The sequence below is a fragment of the Lepisosteus oculatus genome, chromosome 2, assembly GCF_040954835.1.
Source record: "Lepisosteus oculatus isolate fLepOcu1 chromosome 2, fLepOcu1.hap2, whole genome shotgun sequence".
NCBI lineage: Eukaryota > Metazoa > Chordata > Actinopteri > Semionotiformes > Lepisosteidae > Lepisosteus > Lepisosteus oculatus.
The window spans coordinates 7689442-7713657 of NC_090697.1; the positions used below are offsets into that span (position 1 = coordinate 7689442).

Sequence of the window (24216 nt, forward strand, 5' to 3'; positions counted from 1 at the left end):
TCAAAAGAACATCAGAAAAAACACTTGTAGGAACATGTATTATAACATGAAGTTTTTATAATCTTTCCCCATTGAATTTATTTAATGTTGAATAAATGCTTTCGTCTCAAATTTTCTAAAATGGATCAACAATCCAGTCAGCAGAAATAAATTAATTTATTTTAAAACATTATGAAAAATATATACAACATTCACAGTTAGGCTTTGATTGCAATGAACAGAAATTTCAGATACTGATGAGTTAAGTCTTACTGCTCTTCAACGTTATCAAAATGTACACAAAATAGATAATGGCAATTGAAATAAAAAAGCAACTTTACACAGAAAAAAAATCCCTATATTTTATGTACAAGTATTTACACAGCAGTTGTATTATACAAGTTAACATTTTTAGTTATATTGCTTGGCATTTTTCAAATATAAACTTTAAAAAGAAGACTGGCTTAAAAACATCAGTTAAAACTTCAGAAAGCAAGAAAGCCTGGATAGTCAAAAGATAATTTTGACATCACAATTTGACACCATTAACAAAGAAAACTGGGCATAAAACCCAGAAAGTCATTTCCAGTGCCATTTTTAAGTATTTAACCATGTTTTAAACAAACAAAAACTGGAAAAAACATGCATACTTTTCAACTAATTTTCCAAATGTCTAAAGTACTACCTGAATATTTTTCATTATGTGAGCACAGATATTTAGAATGGGCAATAAATATCCTCATTTGATGACACTTGAACCTTATGGGATACAATCCAGCATGGTGTTTCTAAACACATACCGAAATAAAATACGAGCAAATGTCAACTGTAAGGCTGAATGCTGAAAGTCTAGTCAGTGAACCTGTGGATTCTGACATTTGTATGGTCCAGCAATGAAAAGTGATTTAAAAACATACTGAGACACAGCATAATGAAACATGATGGAAGAATTCCGTCTCTGTAGTTTGCAGACAATTTATTAGCTGCGTTAATACTTAAATTTTAAACTTCAAAGCCAATGCACTTTCATAGCAAAGTAAATGAGTAGAAATCATTCAAGTGTTAACTGAAGTTATTCCCTAACTAAAAGCTGTTTAAAACATTCAGCTGTCTTTTTGAAATTGCATGCACTGCTCTTCTAACAACGCTGCTAAAAAGCATGTGCATTAATCAAAATAGGACATCCTGTTAAGCTTTGTGGGTCTTGATAGAAAAATCAAAATGAGGTAGAATTTATTTTTAAAAAGCAGCTAAATGAAGTATAATCAAGCCTGCAGATATACAGTAACTCCAGGGACTGACAATGCAGATTAACTAGGTTTGAGAACTTTAACAAATATCTCAGCACACTTTTCGCAATCTGCCAAAAGTGCAATGCTTATGAGAAATTCACATTATACAGCTGTTTCAGTTAATTCAGTACTTGAAAATGCACTACGATTCTCAGTCATTTAAAACTGAAAAACGTTTTCGTTCAAAAACATTACATCTTGTTTCTTTTACCCCACTAGGTGTCATCATTTCACACAATTTCATTACAGTATTCAGCTGGAATGATTTCTGCCTCTCTCAGAATTCTGTGTATCTTCATGCCATTATGAAGTTCGAGTTCAAGCCTTTTCAACACCTGAAGAAACAAAGGTTTGTGCTAAACATTTTTTCCCCCTCCTGTCGTTCTCAGTGCTGAACTTGATCTTGAGTTTCTTTACAGATTTTTTCTGGCAATGCACTTTCAGTTTAGCCAGATGTCCTGGAGAAAAAAAAAGCCATTTTAAAGCCACAGAAAATACATCTTTCCCATTGTGCTGTGTAGCACAGCATCAAAAGCCCTTGTAATTTTTAGGTCCTTGTAGGACTGTGATGCTTTCTTTTTCCTGAGGATACAGGCGTGTGCATCTGTAGATCAGTAACCCACGCAGATCCACCTTCTTACTTCCTGCGTCCTCAGAACACGGACAGGCAGTGAGACGCACAGTCTTCCAAGCCACAGTGTTCCTGACCCATGCCGCCAATACTGTGATTCTGTGGCTGCATTCTCACTTCCACATGTGGAAACTCCACACTGCTTCATCCTGCTGTCATTGCCTTTCCCACAAGGCCTGAAGGAAGTCAGTTTTTCATTCGCTCCCTCTTTTTGAAGAGTTTCATCAGCTGGCAGAACCTCTCGGCAATCTAGAAAAGAATAATGAAGAAACTGACCATACACCTCACTTGATAAGACTCTCTCTCAAGACATGCTTAACACTGCAGACACAGTTAGTTGCACTAGTTGTTGAAGAGCAGATCTAATAATGTATTTGTCGTACGGCACCTTGCAAAAATATTCACCGCCTGCGATTATCTCATTTTGCTGAATTGCAAATGTATACACATCTTTTCAACACTTGTAAGCAAAACTTCAATGATTAAACTGAACACTTGTACATGTGAAAGGTGACAGATACACTTTTTGCAAACTGTAGATGTAAAAAACTAAAGAAAAACTGAGATAAAATATTAATTGCACAAGTTTTCACCTTTTAGCTCCAACAAGCCTAAATTAGTCCATAGACACAAAATTAACTATGGCCAAGTCATAATTAGTTGTATCCTCTCCGTCTGTGTGCAATAATAGTGGTTCATATGATTCCAGAATACAATAACCCATTAACCTGTCTCTGTAAGGTCCCTTAGTCAGTCAATTTCAAGCAAAGATTTAATCACGAGGACCAAGGAGCATTCAAAACAACACAGGGATAAATTTGTAGAAGGGTACAGATCAGGAGAAAGAGATTTAAAAAAATTCAAAGACACTAAAAATATCGTTTCAAGCATGGAGAAGTTGATCATCAAGAAGTGGAACGTGCATCGTACCACTGACCACAAACTGCCTAGATCAGGATGACCTTCCAAACTGAGCACGGGCAGGGAGGAAACACGTTAGGGATTCTGCAGTGAGGACAAAGGAGTTTTTTGAAAGGGCTATAGAGTTCAGTAACTAAGAGGGGAGAAAATTCAGCTTGTCCAGCTGCTCTGTTTGGAAGGCTAACTGCAGTAGGTCAGTTGTATAATGCACATACCACTTCAAACTTTGCAATTTTCTTGTAACCTTCTCTTGATCTGGGCTTCTCTACTACTTTAACCATGACTGGCCCTTAGCCTTCATGCTTGGCCTGTCAAATCATTGTGGGAGCTATGGTTTGACATTCAATATCTAACTGAGGGGATATACAGAGGCAGATACATTTGCTCTGAAGTCAGGTTAAACTTCTGATTGCACACACCTTTCAAACTATTTCTTTATAACTGTACTGATTTAGGTTTGTCATAGCAAAGGCGGTGAAAAAGGCCAAAGAGAATCATCTTATTTTCCTGATTTCCTTATTTACCAACATTTGTTTTAACTTGATCAGCTTGGAGTTAACTGTGTAGATGCTAAATGTAAAGTCCTATTGGAAAGTGTCACAACAGCTACATTTTGTTGCCATGTGAGTGTGCTAGGTACCATAATTAAAAAAAAATTGTAACGAGATTTCTGGATGAAAGAAATATTGTTATTCTGCAAACAGGTGCCAGGTGAAGAGCAAATAGTTACTGAAATATATGGTGTAAAGAAACAATTATTCAGTCTTTACAGCAGGCATAAAAACCAGTGGTACTTTTTTTTAAATCCCAGTGATATAACTCTTTTGCATGTGAAGGAAACTGCAATTACCTGAGATGGTGACTTGTTTAGATCTGCAGAAAGAGAAGAGAAGGTTTCTTCAGAAGCACCTTTCCTCTTGAGCTCAACCAGAATAGTGCGATCATCATCCCTGCAGGAAACACGCCAGGAGTGTATGACTACAGAGTGTACTGGATATTAACACTGGCTTGAACATCTCTAACAGAGCTAAAGCAAAGCACCATTTTTATAACAAACTCAAGGAAAAAGTGACTTTTTGTGATGCGTTTTGCATAAATTCTGGTAAAAACTGGGAATGAGCACAGCATGATTTCACTAGTTTATGTCTCACTAAAGGCAAACCCAAAAGGATGGCCAATAGTCTTTGACTTTGCCACAGTCTGAACCATATTTGGTCAATCAGTCTCCATGAAGAGCTGCCGGTGGTGGGTGTTACCTGTGACTTGGCAACAGATCTTGCCGATTTCAACAAAGAATTCTGGTCTTAAATTACAGACTTGAAACAATTACATATTCAGGATATCAATACTGAACAATATCAGCAAAATATCAACATCACTGGTGTCCATCATTAAAAAGAGAGCTGTGCACAAGTGTACAACTGAAGCCCCCAGCAATCTTTTAACATCAACTGAGACAAAACTAACAATTAAGGACTCTGCACCCTGTCCGTGACTGATGGAAGGAAGCAGTGAATACAATGGTTGAAGAACAGGGGCCAGCAAAGCAGTTACCTGGTCCACGCCACCACCACTTCGCCCTTCTTCTTGACGACGTTCTTGGCGGAAAGGCTGTTAGGCGACACCGCGAGAGAAGATCGTTCCTTCGCCTTGGTTTTGGGGGACTTCCGCGCCTTATCCACGTTCTCCTTGGACCTCCTCCTCTTCTTCGGTGTGGCGCGTCTCTCCGGGCTCGCGTCCGTCTTGGCCCTCTTTGCCTTCGGCGCCGAGTGACGCCTCTTCCGTTTCTTGGCGACGCGGTCGTCGCTACAGTCCTGACCGGCCTCCCCGCCGTTCTCGTCAGGAAGGGGCGGCTCTTCAGAAGCTCCAGCGGAGTCATCTTCCTGGGGGTCCGGTAATTTCTTTGCAGGGTCCCCGGGTATATGCTCACCGTTTCCACCGCGCAAGTCGACCTCTTGACCGAGGGGGCTGCCGCCTGGAGCCGGGAGCTCTGACGGAGTTTTGTCAGTGAGGGAGGCATCTGTTCCATCACGACTCGGACAAGGGGCGTCAGAACAAGACGCCACAGCCGTGCTTGGGCACGCGTTACCTGGTCGTACTTCCGAATTTTCAGAGGCGTTCAGTGGCTCATTTTCATCGCTTGGAGCATCCTGATCCGGCCCAGTGGAAGTGTGTCTTATTCTGACAATAAAATGGTCATTCGATTTCTCCATCACTACTGCCTGCATGGGCAAATGGGGTTTAAACTGGAAACTTGGTGGATCTTCTTGCCTCGTGCTGCCACCTTCTGACCTACTACTAGAGTTGTCAGAGTCCAAGGCCAAGTGGATATCTTGCTCAGTTGCATCTTCTTCATCCAGTAAGGCATCTTCGCTGTAATGGGCTCTAAGAACACTATTTGGTGCCAGTGGGGCTGCTCCGTTTACGGGGTGTAGGAAGCTTAAGTGGCTGTCCGATTTGAGAGGAGAAGGAATGGTGAGAGAAACTGCTAGATCTTCAGCCAAAACCGAATACGATCTGAGGGTAACAGTAGAGGATGGTGCAGCTTTGTTAAAAAGCATATTAGATGGGTCTTCCAGCATGCAGCTCTCATCCAGCACAGCTGGATTCAAGGGAACCCCCGTTTTAGGGCTCAAAGACAGGAATTTCTCCGGGGTCATGGCTGACCAAGGGATGAGTGCTGCCGTTTTTAGGGGTGTTAAAGTCTTACTTGGAGTGGCCAACCCCACAAAACTCTCCCCACAGGGGGGTTCTTTTCGAGGAGTGCTAATGGGCCAGTTATGGTTGTCTCCCCCAGGAACATTGTGCTCCAAAAGGTCTGAACCTTGTAGCAAACACTTAAAGATTTCACCCATTTGAGAATCTGTAACAAGGTTGAAGGTTAGGCTAGATGCCTGTTGCTCTGTAAGGATCTCATAGTCTGACTTATCATGGAGTGCACTATTATGGACGGTTCGACAATGGCTTTCTGTTGAAGACACATTTTTGGGGGCCATGGCTGCAGAGTGTTTGCTAACAACTGCTGAGTCTTGCTTATCTGGGATCAACGGACTACACTGCTCTTCTGGTTTATGAATTTCATCCTCCATGGCAATTTTCAGATTTTTGCCTCTGCTTCCTAAGCCTCTTTTCATAGAGTTCATGGTTGAGGACTGAATTTTAAATTCCTGTGTTTTAGATTCAGATACAGCTATTTTTTCCTTGCCTTTGGAAACTAGTTTTGGAGAGTTTGTTGCCTGGTGCTCTTCTTTATTTCTCTTCTGTTCTACTTTCCTTCTTGCTGTGCTTGATACTTCAGGGTCAGAGGATTTGCACATGTTGACGAGATTAGTCTGGAGTTCTTTGAATAAGAAATCAAACTGATCTTCGACAAACATCCAAAGCTTTTTCTTAAGATTAGGGGCCTGCTGTTCAAAGATGCGGTTCACTATACCATTGTTGGAAATCTTTTTGAGAGTGGTTGAAATAATCTTGCACAGCCTGGACTTCAAATTGTTTTCCAGGCTGCAGAGTTTAGTACAGTTCAGGTTATTAACAAAGTCTGTAAACTCCCAAAGAGACATGTCAATGATGCTGTAGAAAGTTTTTTTCGGAAAGCTTTTCTGAAGCTTCATATACTTTTTCCGTATTTGCTTGCGTATGAATTTTAACATGTCCATGACATCATGTATACTGGAAGGATCTGTTTTGGGCAAAAAAGGCAGAACTGTGCGAAAGCGTCTCTTGTTGGAAGGTGACCCGTTAGGTGTAGGAGAGATGGTTTTATTTTTCTTGGCAGGGATTGTTTTAGAAACTGGTGGGCTCTTAGCATGCTTCCTCTTTGGCAGAGTCGGTTCTTCTGGGCTGGATAACTTTGTTCTGCTTTTCTCTGGACTCTGTTTACCCTGCTGGGGACTGGTGATGACTGAAACCTCTTCTGCTTCACTGTTGCTGACTATCTCTCCTTCCTCTAACTCTTCCTCGTCTGAAGAAGAAGAGGAAGGTGGGGTGTCCTCAGTGTCTTTTAATGGGTCTTGCAGCAAACTGCAGTCTGGTTTCTGATTCTCCTTGTTCACTTCCATCATTTTGGAGTTTAAAGTGAAGATCCCAGGCACAGTGGATAGCTCTTCAGCAAATAGGAAAACAAAAGATTGCATCAGAAAAGGTATAAGAAACATCTAACATAAAATTCATCATACAGATGTCAATTACCTGAAACTAATAACTAATAATAAACAAGTCTGTCATGCAAAAAATAAAACTGCAGCAAAAACAGGAGAGGAAAAATCATTTTCCAAAGTTGATCCAGAATGAAAATTGTAACATGCCAAGAAAAAATATAAAAATGTAATTGAACTAAAACATTTAATTAAAATCACTTAGTACTTTAATTTACATAGAACAATGTTCAGATAATGGACAAACCCGGTTCTTGTTCTGTTTACTACAGAAAAAAAAGTTACACAATTAAAAGCAAATAAGCCCAAATAAAAAAAGCTGGAAACATACCTTTGCTCTGACTCCTAACATACGGTGCCTTGCTAGGTGAGCAAGGCCCTAGACTTCTCTTGGCAGGCCGGACAGGACTTGTGAGGGGGCTAATAGCTACAGGCATTTTTGGGATATTTTTGAGTGCGCCCATCATGGAGTCTTCATCGCAAAGCTGAATTTCTGCCAGCCGGTCAGACACTGGCTCCGGGGCAGACGGCTCAAGATCCCGTTTTTCATCTTTGGTAGAATCTGGTTCTAAATTACGGCTGGTCCTTTCCGTCTCTTCCGAGCTCTGGCAAGGTTCCTGCAGCTTGGAAGAACTAACCGAACCCTCGTCTGCAGGCACCATCTCAGCAGCCGAGGTGGAGCTCAATCTGGGCACATCTGGGACTTGTACTTTCTGCGGACTGAGATGGGCGTCAGGCGTTTCTTTTCCTTTTTCTTTTGCGGCAACCGAACAAGAAGGAGCAGTACATTCACCCGTGTCTGAAACAGCTGCAGCACTGAAAGAACTCTGAGATTCCACTTCTATGCTGACGGTACTGGACACCGTAGCGTTGCTGTCTTCTGTGTTCAGTGTAGCATCCTGGACACCAGCGCCAACAGTAACAGGGCTGTTTGCATCATCTAATGTAACGGTCTGTGTCTGTATAACAGCTGAACTGTTCTGGCTCTCTGAGTTAACACTGTTCTGTGCCTCACAGTTTTCCTGAGATGCATCCATCAGGCTTTGAGTATCCTGGGCTACTGAATCACAGGCTTTGGAATCTGAAGTTTTCTCTTTTAAATGCTGAGGTTCCCATGCATGGTGATCAGTATCCACAGCTAGACTTTGAACCGAAGCGTCACTTTGGGAATCACAATTAACAGACTCACTGGGCGGTTTTAAAAGTAAGTCAGAGCCCCGAATTTCTGTGTGGGAGTCGGAACCACTGGGAACTGGGTTTTTCTCCGATTCAGTACTTTTGACCTCCAGTTCCATTTCATCAGGCACTTCTGTTTCAGCAGTCTCCGAGGCTACTTCTTGATCCAGCTCTCTTCCCGCTTCACACTCCGGATGTATATTGGCGACGTTGAGCTGGACTTGTTCCTTTTCATGAGGTGTCCCACATTGCCCTCCGGTACTCAGTGGTGCAGTGGACGAAGGTTTCTCTATGGGATCGGTTGCAGTGCAGCTTGAACTGATCTCTGCCTGAAATCCAATAACCTCCTCTGCATGTTCTAAAGACTCACTGCTAGTTTCAATCTCATCTATGACGCAATATTTCTCCCCTAACTCAAACAAACTGGGCTGTTCCACTTGACTCTCCGGAACTCCCTCTTCTGTAACACAGTTACTTGGTTCCAAGCTTTCAGTGAAAAGTTTTGGTTTCTTCACGGGTGAAAGAGTGAGATTCAGAGTTTCCATGAAGCTTAATTTTTTAAACTTCCTACTGTCTTCAGGGCTTTTTACATGTTCACCTTCACAAGTCCTGACAACAGTCTCTAACTTGTCCACTGTGTTTGCTTGGGTTTCCTTCTCCCTCTGCTTGACGCATTTGTCCACAACCGTTTTCTCCACTGGTGTGCGGCTTTCTTTAACAGGAGAATGCCTGCCAGAAGAAGAGACATCCTTGTGCCTACTAGATTTAGGAGAGCAATCAGACGGTCTTTTCTCTTCATCTTTTCTTACTTCCGAACTTCTCTCCCTTTTATCCTTCTGCTTTTCTTTTGCTCTCTCGTGCTTCTTGCTAGCCTCCTGCCGTCTCCCTTTAGCGTCATCTCTCCTCCTCTCTTCTTTCCTGTGCTCCTCTCTCAGGGGGCTTCTGTCCCCCTTCCTGCTTAAGGAGGAACTTAAAAGTTTGTCTCGGTGGCGATTTTGATGTGAGCTCGATGCGGTCTTGCCTTCCTTGCCACCAGCCTCATGTTGCTTTTTCTCCGAGCGCTCCTGGTCTTGGCTCTGTCTCTTATCCCGACTGCTGTTTCTCGTCTGAACTTCGCCGTCTCTGACGCGGCCCTTTGAACCATGTGAATCGGCAGTCGCCTGCTGAGAGCTATCAAACGGGGGGCTTTTCCCTCTTCCAGATCTCCTGGGTAGCTCAGAAACCCTCTCCGGGTACTGGCTTCTCCTTCGGCTGTATTTCATACTCTCTTTATCGGAGTCTCTAGGTTCTCTGTCTGGTTTTTCCCTGTCTTTCGTTTGATCCGCCTTGTTCAAATCTTTATCAACCTTATTCTTTTCTTCGGGGTACCGGAGCTTTGCTCTCCTGCTTTCTGGAGGTTCTGCTGGTGGTTTCTGTCTCTTGTCATCTTCTAAACAAGACTTGTTGGACAGACCAAGTTCCTCTCTGCATAAAGGCACCAGGCTTCTTGAGTCCTTACTACAGCTGTCAGCAGTTGAAACAGCGTGTTTACTGGACACTAGTGAATTCACACTACACCCTGCACTATTATGAGGGCTGGGTATTATAACAGAGTTTTCTATATTCAAAGTTCCATCTGTGTGACTAGAAGTATTGTCCTTGTGCATCTGTTGAGATGCATCCCTTGAAGTGCAGTTAACTCGGGTTTCATATGTTCCAACAGGTGCTTGTGGTTCTGTGTAACTCCGTCTCTTGTTACTAATGTTCATCATTGGCCGAGGAAGACAATGGCTGAATCCGCCACGAACAGATCTGAAAACCAGCACAAGTGATCAATTAATTTTCCCCTATTTTTACAGAGTTCTTTTCAATGACAAGTCGTATAATTTCCAAGTGGGAGGAACCACAAATTCTACCACTTATATGTAACTGAATCACTACTGCTTCAGCCTTAAATTTAGACTAAAACAATATAATATAATCAAGGCCTCCAGTGCATTCATCCATTTTTAAAATCTGCTAGAAGAAAAACAAGTATTTTTGTTTTCACATTCATTGCTCCCATTCAAATCATTAAAATGAAACTCAGTAATGGAACAGCAAAATCGTTCCACATCATTACCTAATTAACCTGATCAATTGTACTCTAACTTTGACATCTTTTACTTAATTTTATAGAACGCCCATCTTCTGGAGGAAATTTGATAGTTTTTTTTCAAGCAGGATGCCTTTAAACTAACCACATTTTGCATTATGCTGAGGCTTTAGTACAAACTTACCTTTGATTAAGTCTGTTGATCTCTTCGTCCTTGCGGATGATCTCCATCCGAGCCGTCTTGAGCAGGGAGCATATGTTCTTCTTCAGATGTGCGTTTTCGTTATGCAGAGCGATGTTCTTTTAAGACAATGACATTTCAAAATCAGGGCACAATCAATACAATTTTTAAATGCAAGACTCCCCTGCTATTCCACTTTAGACGCATAAGCTTAAATTTTCTAGTATCTTTTTGTTCGAACAAAAACGAGCAACACTGCCAGCAAAACAACTACAAATAACACAAATTACGGGTCCTACATTGTCAGGTTCAAAAGCTGCATGCTTGTAGCTCCTCCTTCTAAAAATAAAATGCAATAAAAGTGTAATAAAGATCTAAAATAACAGTATCTGTACTCAATTATAGTATTAACATCATACTCTACAACTGTATTTTCAAAACTATTGCAAATCAGAGGATATTCCGAATCGCAGATTGCTTACAATAATGGTAATTCATGACATAAACAACACTCAGTACTTATACTATGCTCAGTGTTTCAACTGGCAGTGATGGCTCTAAAGTAAGCACACCAAGTTGTAGCTCAAAGCATTGGTGTCGCTCATTGGTATAGATAATTTGCAACATTAATGCCCTTTCAGCGATCTGCTTTTCATTAAAAGACCCGCAACCATGATTTATCTACAGAAAGGCACGATTTATTTACAAGTCAAAATGATTAATCAGAATTTCTCAGCAGACATGTATGAGCCATACAGTGTTCAAAAGTTGGAATAGGCTGAGGGACCTGTTTTTTTTCCACTTTACGTCGGAATATGCTAATTTTTCCAAGCCATATAATGTTTTATTTTACTAACAAGTTCTAACAATGGATTAAAGGGTGTCCTAGTTAACCTTTCCAATGTGATTTGTATAAACTGACCCTTTAAATCCGGATTTTCCAGAATCAAAAATGACAGGTTGGAAGAAACAGAGAAGATCCTTTTCCTGGGAAATCCGGTCTCATTTAAACACAGACCGCAGTCCTGTTACAGTTAAGGCATGTGGTCCTTCTGGTCTGATTTATCACAAAGCTATTGACAATGAGGACAAACCTGAGTCTGAACTTGCTGCAGTCTCCCAAGCAATTCTTTAACCTGCTTCTGTGTTTCCCCCAGTTTAGCCTTCAGCTGTAGTGAAAAGAAAAAAGTTTAAAGTATACACAAAAATCTACAAAGTGAGTAAAAAAAAATTCATTAAGCTCACCAGTGCCCAGATGTGACCTATAGACACAATAATAAAATTCAAGAGAGCTGAAACTATGCAGAAATATATAACACTGCCACTCCTCACTATACAAAAAGAAATGCTAAGCTGCTTCAGCACGATATTATGAGGGGCTGTTATATGACTTTACATTAAAATTCATATCCGCTAATTGAACTTCCTGCTACTTCTGAAGTATGAAAGTGACAACATACACATGGAAAGAAATGTACTTGTGAGTTTGCTCGTATAAAAGCATGCAAGGGGCAGAGGTGGCCAAAACTAGGATGCCCTTAGATGTGTTCAATGGTTTTCCAACACAGAAGAAAGTCTGTCGTTATCCAGTTTGGTATCGACAGCATAGGATGTAGCCTGGCAGTTTAAGATAGAAAAAAAAGAATGTCTTTCCAAAATGAGGATGTAACGGCTTTTAAAAGGATTCATCTCAATCAGAGATCAAGATCACCCCCACATTCTTCATTTCAGATCACAGCTCAAGCACACAAACATTAATTGACGAGACTAAAGTACTGGTTTGATGCAACTGATGGGAGGAACCCAATAATATCACCCGATTCATCACAATTAAAAACCAAATATGTTATGTCCTCCACACGTTTGTATGAGAAATGCAATTGGCGAGCACTGAAATAGCTACCTTGGACTTCAGGTTAGTGTGGACATAGACCCTCATATCACCTACATGGAAAATGACCATTCAGAACGTGTCATTTCAGACCAGGAGGAAATAACCACCAAAGAGCAGACGCCCCACTGCTGATGTCCTGTGAAACACCAGACGTCCACAAGACAACCGCAGAACTGAAACAACTAACAAATACAATTCCAACATGCAGCATCGTGGGACCTCATACATGACACAATAACACTCTCCCTTTCGTCGGGGGCCAGAGTCCTGGCGGGGAAGGAGTTAAAGGAGAGAAGGAAGGCTCTAGCACATTTCTGCAAAAAAAATTTAAAATGTACGCAACAGTATCGAGACTGGCAGAAAATAAAAATGTCAAAAATATTCTTTAATCTACAAGCTCACTTATTCGCTTATATCAAGTTCCACATTTAAAAGAAAAAAACCACTAACTCGTGTATCAAAACAAATCGGCTGCACTGACTAAGGTCTGGGGTTAATGAAAGATGCATTTTAAACTGAGAAAAATGTGTATATAAGTCTAACACATCTATAAGACCATGGTCTGTTTTTTATGCCGTTTGTGCTGTGTAGGCTTTCTTGGTGTTACATGAACACTGAGAATGGTCTGCCATTCAAGGGCACTCGACTGAATTCTATTGTGGGTGACTGTCGCTCATTCAGAAAATCCCTCTGACGTGGCAGGGCATCACTTCCATGTCAGGAACCCATGTGCGTGCTGGATGGTGTATAAAAAGGTATTCACTACACTGAAAGCCACACAATGCCTTAGAATCTAGTGATAAGGTAACATACGTCATTGTAAGTGGCCTCCTTTTTCTTCCCCTCTTCAGTGAGGAATTCTTCATACAAGTCCATAGACTCTTTAAGCCTGTCTGGTGAGAACAGCGTGCTGGATATCTCTTGAAGAACACAAAACACAAGAACAGTATTATTCATTGTCTAAGGATGACTGAATGTGGATGTGCACAATACAAATACGGTAGGGTCTAACTACTTATTTCAAGGCTCACCTGCACTTGCAGCATTATTGGGACTTTTTTCACCGTCCAGCCCCGAGTAGATATCCACCGAATTGTCATCGTAGACTAAAGGCGAATCTGAAACGTATGTATGAAACAAGTATTCATTAGTACTTTTCACACCATTTCATTACATTCAGCCATGCATCCTTTTTTCTAACTCCTTTATCCAAAATCAGTGTCACGGGGGAGCCGGAGCCTATCCCGGCAAGCAACGGGCGCAAGGCAGGGTACACCCTGGGTGGGACGCCAGTCTGTCACAGGGCAGACACAGACACAAACACACTCACTCCAGGGCCAATTTTCCTGCAAGCCAATTAACCTGAAAGGATGTGGACTGTAGGAGGCAACCTACAGCATACGAGCTCCACACGGACAGCGCCCCAGGAATTGAACCCAGGGCTCCAGCGCTGTGAGGCAGCAATGCTGACCACAGCACCACCACGCCACCCTCATTACATTCATGTCAACATCAGAAATAAGGAAACCAAGCTGACCTTAGGACCCACTCGATTTCTAAAAGCAAGAAAACCGACCGCGGCATATACCCAACACGAAAAATGCTCACCAGAATGACCCTGGCTGAAATCGCCGTACAGTTCATCACAGAAATCGCCTTCCGCTTCCATATCGCTTCTGTATTCCGAAACTCACATATAAATGCACTTGGAACCTTAAAAACACATACAAGTCTGTTATTAGCAATGTGAAAAGTTAGAGATCAGTGGAGCATCAATGGCATGACCTGAGCACGCAAACACAGGACACAGTGTAAGATGCGTGTTCACAAAGCACATTCTATCAAGCTGTAGGTCTATATATGCCACTGTCGGTGCTGATTTTATCTCCATTGTCTTTTTCCATCGTTTAACCTTGTACTTGTTGCACAATGTACCAGCTACAAACAACTGCATTGTTTCACCTGATCCTCAGAATAAAGAGCTTGCGAATTAGCACAGAGAAATTGCAATGGGAAAGGACTAGACTTCTCAAAACTGCTGGAGACATCTTGAACAGGGAAAGGAGCAGAGACAAAAACTTAACTGTTGCCCCCGGGTTAACCTTTCACTGCAATGCACTGACAAAAAGGACTTCACTTCACTGTTAAAAGTCTTTGGTAAATCCCATCACACCCTTCACTATAACAGCTAGATAATGATGTTATAAATCACACATCAGAGTAAGGAAAGCTGGGGCTGGAAAGCACAGCTGACACCGACGATTCCTGTGTTTAAATTCAACGAAACAACCGCAAACAGCAGATTTGATCATCACAGGACAGCTTTTTATTGTGATTAAGAGACGGGATTTTGTATGTGACAGATGTGGATACTGTCAGCTCTTCCAAGCAGAGAACAGCCGCTGTTTGAGTGCATGTTAAGACACAGACAAGATAATACAGCAAAACACCCTCGTTCAGCTGTCAGGGGAAATGCGAAGTCTGATACTCTTAAAGACAGAACACCTATCAGTCGCTAAGAGGCAAAAAAACAAATGGCAATACATAAAAGCTGTACGTAAAACTCGTGCTCAAACGAGTCTGGATATTCAGCAAGCACATTTTGCCGGCAGCTACACAACACAAACTGGACCGGCGACAGGGTTATTGAGCACTTGTTTTTATCATTATTTTGCGTTTACAGATGATCAGTAGAGCTTTTTTTCACCTAATACTTTCTCAGGGGTTAGCTGCTGCTTCATACAATCGCTGAGTGATAGGCGATAACGTTATGCATCTGTTGCTATTTAAAATGAGGCCTCGAAAACGACGCCTGGTCTGCTGAAAAAGATGTTAGGCATTCCCCCGTCTACTTTTCATAACCAGGAATTCTTAGAAAAACACGCACACATTACTGGAAAATTCATCACGGCCTTACCAATTCCAAGTGTCCAGTACCCTACAGACGTTGTTTTGCGCTCCCCTACAGCTGCAGTCGCGCCAATCCAGCCACCCTCACGAAACAGGAAATAACGACATTTTCCCGCGGTCTGCCTCGCACAGAAACACCGCCCCCTTCCGGTCGGAGTGGGCCGGGTTACTGTCAGGCACGGGGCGCCTGAAGCAGGTGACTCTCCTAGCAACAGCGATGGGCTTGTAGGTCGAAGGAAAGCTATAATAAACCAGGCACAGAAGGAGTCACCCTCTCTCACGTTTTGGATTCATAAGTATGCCGACCAGTACAATCCTAAGATGACTGAAGTTATTATTATTATTTTTTATTTCCTGTATGTAACTGAAAAATAGTTATCTATTTTTTTTTCAAAGCTTGTCGGCAATCGCTACAGTTTCTAAGGACACGAAGCTCACCGTCTGAATAAAATCGATATGTTGCAGCGAAAGCGGCTGATTATTACTGTTACTTGATTATTGTTGCTGGGAATAGTAATTATCGTTGTTGGAATCCCCATCAAACATTTATGAGGCCATACAATTAAAAATATGAATGGTAACTACTTGAGAACACATATTTCTACTATATTCCGTAACTGCAATTGTAAGTCTATGTAAATATACTGTATATAGTTCAAGTACGTATCTCCGTCAGCATGCATAGGCTGCAAAGATGAAAGTAAAGGTTTATTCCATGCTGAAAAGGGAAGAAAAGCGGTGTTTCTTTTCTTCACTTTGGTCATTAAATAAACCTTTACTTGTTAATTTACTGATTATATACTAGCTATATATCAATACAAGACGTACTGCTCGGAGACACTTTAAATGAATATAGGAAACAAACATTTCTCGTATGTCACATAACACTGACTTTACACCAGAAACACAAACATGCAAAAACCACACTGCAATCCTCTTATTGGGTAGAGATACTTCTTGACCCGGAAATACTACTAAAATACCCACGTGTGGACTGCCTGTGATAACTGAGGCGAACATGCTTAGTGAAGCCATCTAAGGAAAGCAAGTAATGACATAGCTACCCCTGTTGTAGGAAAAGAAATATCATTGGATACTATAATATATTACATTTAAAGCTTTCGGGAGACACAAAAGAAAGGAAACGCAAATGATACCATGGAGAATTTAGAGCTGAGTCTGTCATCACTTGGTATCATCTCGAAACACGTTGAAAAAAGCAGCAGCGATTTCGGCACGTACTTGGCAAAGCAGGTAAGATCTGCTTTAATTTAAGGACACAAAACACGAAGGGGGCTTAGTGTAACTTGGTCACATATGAAAAATTAGAATCCGATCCACTTTCGTCTCCGTGAAGTCTAGATAACTAAATGGAGGTCTAACCTATTTCACTGTACATACCGTAAATAAATATAAATATCTCGTGATTAAACGCATTTAAATTGTTAAACTGTTCTTTGTCAGTCTGACAGGCACTATAGACAATTTAGGAATGAATGTTTTAGTGTCTTACTGTATAAAAACCTGCATTTATAACATTTTATTCTGTCTTATCTGTGTACATGTCTAATATTAGAAGTTGTTTGTACAATTGAAATACACGATTGGGTTAATGAAGAAAACAATCTGTTCTCTACTCTTGTATTCTTTTACATCACGCATTTCCCCATTAATTTATTATAGAAGCGAGATATTAAACTGCGTGAAATCGCTTCATCTTTGACACACTGTAAATGTACAGTATACTGTTTAAAAGGTGCATGCCACATGGACAGGGAATGTAGATCAATAGATGAATGGAAAAATAAACAGGATTACCACCCACAACTGTATGTGGTGGTAGGTGTGCAATTACTTTGGGCTTTCTGATGTCTCAGTCTTGGATAGGAAAAAGCTTGAACTGTAGCCTTTTCTTTTACTGTAGGGTCTGATTAGTTTGCTGGTTTTGTATTTATATTTTAAAAACAAACCATGCTATAATGTCAAATTGTCAAAACATATGAAGGTCCCGCTTTTTATCTAATGTTTTATTGTTTTCAAGTTTATGTGTTCACTGTCCATGTGGCATGCACCTTTTAGACAGTATACTATACATTTACAGTGGGTCAAAGATGAAGAGATGTCATGGTTTAATATCTTACTTGTGTGATAAATTATTGGGTAATGTGTGATCTAAAAGGCTACAACAACAGTAGAAATGGGGTTATTTTCTTCATTGACCCAATCTATTATGTCAGTTTAAAGCCAATAGAGAATATGGGGTGTGTGGTTGTAGAAACTAGCCCTCAGACATTTGAAAAGCTTTAAAATAGCAGGGGTGGTTTTGGATCAAGCGGACTAACCATTGTGCACAAACGCCGCTGTGTTTGTTTTGTGTTTTGCCGCCTGTGAAAGGTCTGGAGTCGACAGGACCGCCACTGCATCCTCGGCTGCCTAGCTCAGTTACTGCTCGACAAAGAATACACCCTTCTCATCGGACGGCACCTGCGGCCCCTGGTTTTGGAGCTGCTAGAAAGGAACGCAGAGAAAATCAAAGCAGATGGTCGGATCAACCATGATTTGCACGAAAGGCTGTGTGTGGCCCTCAGCAAACTCCTGCATATCAGTCCCGATGCTCTGCCGTGAGTAACTCCTATCAGAGAATTTCCCATTTCCAAATAACGGGAAGAAGTTGGCTTGAGTGAAAGTGATGCTTTGTGGGAAATACAAAAAAACAAACAACAACTTTTATTTCATTTCGACTTCCAGCTTTGCCTTGCGATATTTTGAGGAGGCGCCACCCGTGTTTCAGAGGCTGTTTTTTACCAGCGCGGAATCTGGCGCGGTCTCGTATGGACCCAAGCGCATGAAGCTGCGGGACCTGATGGGTGCCACCCTCAAGTTCCTGAAGAGCGACTGTGCCAAGTTCAGAGAGCTGTGGAACTGGAGTGTCTGCGTCTCACAGCTCCGGACCAGCGATGTCATGGTTAAATGGTCTGTGCTGTGTTTTTAAACCTGTTCTGCTACCTGATGACATCTTATCAAGTATTGTCAGAAACATCTTGCATCCAGTAATTCCATTCGTAAAAACGCTACAGTGATTGCTTGATTTCAGGTTTTTGCAGTCCTTTTATGTTCCTCCATGAGCCACCACCCGATTAGCTTTGTAGGTCAACCAATATCACCTATTTCTAAAGGCTGGGCGTACTTGTATATTACTTCTTTGACGTCTTGTGTGATTTATTTTAAGGAACTTGTATCCTTGAGGGATAGATAAGCCAAGTATTGTGATTTTTGTTCCAAACCATCTCGAAAGATGGTGGGACGGTATTGCTGCCTCACTGCGCTAGGGCCCTGGTTCAGTTCTTGGGGTGCTCTCTGGGTGTAGGTTGTATGTTCTCCCTTTGTTCACATGGGTTTCCTCTGGGTGCTCCAGTTTCCTCCCACGGTCCGAACACACATTAATTAGAGATAATTGGCCCTGGTGTGAGTCTGTGCGTGTGTGTGTGTGTATGCCCTGTGATGGACTGGCGTTTGCCAAGGTTAAGCACTTAGAAAATGGATGGATGATCTCTAAATGACTTGATTGAAGTAATCATCTGTATAAACAGTCACAAATTATTTCAAGTCTTTCTAAATTGATTAATAGTTACCTACGAGATCTGTCATAGAACTCTCCAGGATCGGGGTGGAAAATTTTTGTTTGCAGAAATCATTTCTATGTGTGAGTCATGCATGTAGAAAGGTGAGCACACACACTGCTGTGACGGATGCATTTCCTTCACCATGCTGGTGGTGTTTAATCCATCTTTTGTGATATTTAAGTGCAGTGAACAAATATACTTTTAGTGTAGGTCTCAATGTGTATATAAAAAAAGTCAAGAGTACTAGTTGTGTGAAACACGGTTGCAATCTTCTTTCTGTTGTTTTTCAGGTATACCGCACACTGTTTGGCCATGGTGTCGCACATGAATGATAACCAGAAAAAAATCTTCCTTAGAAAGATCTTTACCAGCGATGAAATACTCCATCTTAAAATAAAGTAAGAGCATCAGTGATATAGTTCCCTAATGTGATTGTGAAAGATGTTAAACAAATACACTTCCAGTCCCCTGTGACATAATAAGTACGGCAGGGTCTCGACTTTTGCAAGGGTTTGTGTAGAGAACCATCACGAATAGCCATATTCGCATATAACCAAGTCCACCCCTGTAAATGTGCTACAGTATATAGTGTGATTAGTTTAAAGACATAAGATGCATGATAATTAAAGTACTAATGCTTTGGCTTTAAGTTAGTTTAAATAACATTAATCAACTAAAAAGACACTGATCTTCAACACTGATCAACACTGATCACAAACTTAAAGTAATCAGTTCAAATAAACAACATGAATCCCTCCCCGGTGCCTGGCCGATGCCTGCACCTCTTCTCTCGGCCTCCATTTTCAAATAAACAACATGAATCCCTCCCCGGTGCCTGGCCGATGCCTGCACCTCTTCTCTCGGGCCTCCATGATTAGCACACTCCACTGTAATGCAAAGGGTAATGAAACTGTCAGTGAGCCTGGGAAGTTGGCTCCAGTCTGTCATTCCCACGCAGCCGACACAGAACCCGGAGTGTCCGTTACGATATGAAAACAAGACCCCGCTGAGATCTGGGTACGTGGGCAGGGAGAAGCGTGTTCAGGGGCCAGGTGTGTCAAGCGCTCCTAGTGTGTGGTGCAATACATTTGAAAGCTGCGCTTAAAAAAATCTTCGGTTCTTTTTGATCCCGCTCTGCTCTTTTTCCATCCAAAACCCTGAATCACGAATAAGTGAGGTTCACGAATACACCCTACTGTAGAGTAATGGATGCTTGTGGAGCATGCAGTGTTATGTTTTGATTTAGACCTAATCGGGATTTTCTCTTCACGGCCGAGGTATTTACCGTTTGGGGAAACTTATGGAACTTATGTGTTTCACATTTTGTGCAACGTTTATTTGAAAGCACCAGAATTCGACTCGTCTCATAGTAATTGCTGGGGTTTCGTCCTCTCAGACTTGAAGTGCTGATGTGTGTGTTTCTCATTCTGGATTAATACAGAAGCCTGGAGGAGGAGCAGCTGCAGAATGTTGAAAAAGCCCTAATGCTGGCCAACCCAGGCACTCCACCCACACACCAGGGAGGGATCGCCCGGGACCGGGTCGGGCCTGATGACCTGTCCCAGAATGTCGTTGCAGTCTGTGGGGTTCTGCTACCAAGAAGGGCCCTCGGGAGCCGAGAGCAGGTGGGTGCTGAGAATGTCCAGGAGCAAGATTCGAACCTGTGTAGAGCATCAGGCATGGCTTTTGTTTTTTTTGTAACAAGTGATGGAAATGTTTTTTGTTTTGTGTGTTGACGACTGCATGGGAATCTTTGCCTTTTTAAAAAGCAGGGGTTCCAACAGTTGCTTTTATCAGAGTTGTGTTCGGTAAGCTGAGAGCTCTGCCATGGCACCTCGAGATGGACATTTTGCAGGGTGGTGTTGGGATAGATGGCAGTAGGGCAATAGTGGGCAAAATAGGGTATGAAGGGATGTCCAGAAATTGTTGTAGCTGTGGTGACAGTAGTAGCTATAGCAAGGTAGATTGAAACAAGATTAGGGGATGATTTAACAGCTACAAGGCATATTGTTTCATTTTTATTTGTAAACACTGATGCCCACTCAGTGGACCTATTGCTTCAACTTAAACTTGCCTGCCTTAAAGCAGCTCCTCAGGAGCCAATTTTTGATAGTACAATTGGTTAGCAATAGAAAGCACTATGTAGCACTCTGTAGTTTGCTTATGAAAAGCATAAAGCATCCATTTTTAATTCACTAATGCACTTTCCAAGTGATTTTGTTTGGTTATTGTTATATTTTCCAGAGTGCAGGGCCTTTCCAAATGGTCTGGGCCTGGTTAGTATTGTCTAAAAGTGCTTCTCAGTCAAGTTTCCAAGCAGGTTTTCTGAGAAGACTTTTCAGCAGGTATTTTCTTCCTCCACTTGTAACATGCCATTTTGAAGTCAAAGGAAAAGTGGCTAGGGACATCCGTGTGGAGTTTTATTGGGGCCCTGGTCTCTGCATCGTAGAGTTGCGGGTTCAGTTCCCTAGATGGGACGCTGCTGTTGTGCTCTTGAGCAAAGTACTAGGATTGTTAGGGAAAATTTGTTTGTTGTGAAGGGTTAAAATTCTTTCTCTGTTCAGTAAAAATGCTAGCTGCAACATTTCAATATCTGCTGCTGATAAGACTAGGGGCCTGCAGGCACAAAGAATGCTGGTTTTAAGAATCCCAAAGAATTAACTTTGTGTAGAAGGCCAACTATAACTACCTGCCTGAAGATAACACTGATATAGCTTAGTTACATAGACATCTTCCGTAAAAGTTTCACATTAAAGCAGAAGTTTGCTTAACCAATAGAAATTAATTAAGACTGAAGTTTTTTCTTTTGAGAATTAAGCTCTTTGTGTTCCCTATCAAGTAAGTGTATAAAAGGTCAGCTGTAACTTCTCTTGAGGGAACCATCTTCCTAATTGCAAGGAAGGTGCTTCTCTTTAGCCGAACATACAATGAACTCGTCTTCTGCTCAGCAAAAAGGTCTCCGGTGGATTTTTACTCCACAGTTGTATAATGGATGAATGTGAACTTGTTCTTAATGGACTTGCCTGGTTAAATAAGAGATTAAATAAAACATTAGAACACTTCATAGACAATGGTGTATAGCATAATAGAACTGAAAAAGTACGGTATGTAGGATAAGTTAGCGTGATGGCAATCTTAGACTATGTGGTAGTGAAGACTTTATTTTTTATCCTTAAGTTATAGTTAACTGTTTCTGTTTTGCTGACAGCATCAGTTTTAAAGATTGTGTTTTTTATCAATTAAGATAAGAAAACATTTTCTCATGGTCTTAGGGAACGAGGTGTTAACATTACATTTTCAGATGCACATTTAAACCTCAGAATAAAGTATGTGGTGATTTAGCTTGTGTTTTTGACTTTACAGGGCCGTGCGAAAGACATTGTGTTGGTGGATTCTACCTGCCAAAGCCTGCAAAGGCTCGCTATGGCTGTTGCCTCCCAGAAGGCTGTGCTGCTGGAAGGGCCCATTGGATGTGGCAAAACCGCTCTGGTAGAATACCTGGCTGAAGTGACTGGGCACCTAAAGCCTCCAGAAATTCTGAAGGTGCAACTTGGAGATCAAACAGACAGCAAGGTAAAAAAAAATAATAGCTAAACATCGGTTGAAGCCGTGGGTTTGACACCTATTGGTACCTAATCAAAGGTTAAATGGACAAAAGGAAATGTGTGTTTCTTCTCTCTCCTTCTGTGTGGGCTTCCATAATGGTTGCTGGTTTAAAAATGGTGTCTTTTAAAGGTTTGTGTATGCTATTATTTTGTGCAGAATGGTTGTATGGTAATTAGCAGTGCTGCCTTATAGTTCCCTGTTCTTGGTCTGGTTTCTCCAGACAGCACAACTTCTCTGCGGTTCATTCGCGGAGGAGAGTAACCCTGTGCTTCTGGAATGCACTTTCTCTTTCTGAGACACTCATCTGGAGAAGCAGCATTCTGCTCAGGAATGGTTGTGTGTTATTTCTAATTGTGGAGATACAATGAAGTACAATACTGAAGCAACTTTGTTTTGTTCGTGTTTTATCACAGATGTTGCTGGGAATGTATCGCTGTACGGATGTTCCTGGAAAGTTTGTCTGGCAGCCTGGCACTTTGACACAAGCTGTAGCCAGTGGTCACTGGATCCTCCTAGAAGACATCGATCATGCCCCTTTAGATGTGGTGGGTATTTTCAAGTGGGGGCAAACAGTAGGCTTTAGCTGTAAATCTAGTGCAGAGAGGTCTGGTTGTCCAGTTAGGTTTGTATAAATTCAGGGAGTTGAAATGATAAGAGTTTACAATTGGTTACTCAAAAAGTAAAAGATGTGAGTTTGGGAAAAGTGCCCTAACTTAGTCATTTTGTGAATTTCTTTTGAAAAAAGACTGCAAAGTCATACGGTACAGTATTTTGCATCAGTGTTGGGTTACCATCTATTCCTTACGTCCTGTCTGAGTTGTCTTATGTTATATATCATTAGGTCAAAGGACCACAACTCGTCGGCTTCTCAAGATCATAAAAATGATTGATGTATCAAGGCAAATTTATTTTTAAAATGTTTTTGTGCACTATAGTGGGTTTCTATTAAAATAATTCTTACATTTTTTTAAGTGTGAGAGGTTATAGTTTAAGGTCTTAAAATGTAATCTAAGTATGGTTTTCTATTAATCCTGAATAAAATATTTATAATATAAGAAAAAGAGTTTAATGCAGATTTCAATTAGGTGTTTGGTTGGTGAAAATGATGTTATAAGCTCAGAAATTGTTCTAAATATGCATGTGTGTTATACAGTAAAATACCTGTACTGTACATGTACAGTTTCTGGATCACCACACATAATACCCAATGTTACTCTAACTTATAGTCTCTTTTCCTACCATATTCCATTATTTCTTATGAGGAGAAAATTGAGTTGTGCATGTTCTCAGGTCCACATCCTTATCTTTCCTATTTTACATTATTTTCTTGAGAAGAAAATCCAAATTTCCAAATTCCCCCCTCACCTCTGTACGTCATGGCCTAATAATCCCCATCTATGAACTGGCTTCATCACTCTGCTCTCCTCCCCACTGATAGCTGGTGTGTGGGGAGCGTACTGGTACAGTCTGGTAGTGGAGGGAAGTCCCCATTACCTGTAAAGCACTTTGTGTCCAGAAGAACGCCATATAAGTGAAATTAATTATAAGTCATGTCAGTGTAAGTAGCCCTTCTCTGGTCCCTACCTTCAACATCTGTCAGTACCCCCCTGTGTATTCATGTGAATTTTACGTGCTAGATAATGTAAGTATATCTAAATGACCAAAGGCCGTTGTGGGGAATAAAATGAAGCAAATTAGCTCTTGAATCAATGAGAAGTTCACCGCTGGTGGTTTCAGTGATCATTCTGCCGCTCACTGTGTTTGTACTGCAG

The 24216-nt window shown here is 41.4% G+C and overlaps 2 protein-coding genes across 2 annotated transcripts in view; one reads left to right on the top strand and one right to left on the bottom strand.

Annotated features, from left to right (window-relative positions):
• Positions 1-137: 137 nt before the first annotated feature.
• On the bottom strand, positions 138-15308 carry casp8ap2 (caspase 8 associated protein 2). The gene is made up of 10 exons (XM_015355294.2): positions 15223-15308; positions 13914-14018; positions 13337-13423; positions 13119-13225; positions 11506-11580; positions 10415-10530; positions 7312-9947; positions 4378-6928; positions 3674-3773; positions 138-2151 (listed from the first exon to the last, which is right to left on the bottom strand). The coding sequence occupies exons 2-10, from the start codon at positions 13972-13974 to the stop codon at positions 2089-2091; spliced, it is 5796 nt and encodes a 1931-aa protein (XP_015210780.2). The 5' UTR covers positions 13975-14018; positions 15223-15308; the 3' UTR covers positions 138-2088.
• An 874-nt stretch (positions 15309-16182) lies between these two features.
• mdn1 (midasin AAA ATPase 1) overlaps positions 16183-24216 on the top strand; it is a 79774-nt gene continuing 71740 nt past the window's right edge. Inside the window, exons 1-7 of the mRNA XM_069196410.1 lie at positions 16183-16469; positions 17610-17836; positions 17964-18188; positions 19129-19236; positions 20280-20463; positions 22202-22411; positions 22858-22989. Of these exons, the coding sequence (XP_069052511.1) occupies positions 16374-16469; positions 17610-17836; positions 17964-18188; positions 19129-19236; positions 20280-20463; positions 22202-22411; positions 22858-22989 (1182 nt within the window). The 5' untranslated portion in view covers positions 16183-16373. The remainder of the gene's footprint in view (positions 16470-17609; positions 17837-17963; positions 18189-19128; positions 19237-20279; positions 20464-22201; positions 22412-22857; positions 22990-24216) is intronic.

Coding starts and splice junctions, on each gene's coding strand:
- casp8ap2 (XM_015355294.2), bottom strand. CDS start 13,974: ATGGAAGCGGAAGGCGATTTCTGTGATGAACTGTACGGCGATTTCAGC. Junction 13,424..13,913: donor TTTCAGCCAGGGTCATTCTG/GTGAGCATTTTT, acceptor CATACGTTTCAG/ATTCGCCTTTAGTCTACGAT. Junction 2,152..3,673: donor TAAACAAGTCACCATCTCAG/GTAATTGCAGTT, acceptor ATTCTTTTCTAG/ATTGCCGAGAGGTTCTGCCA.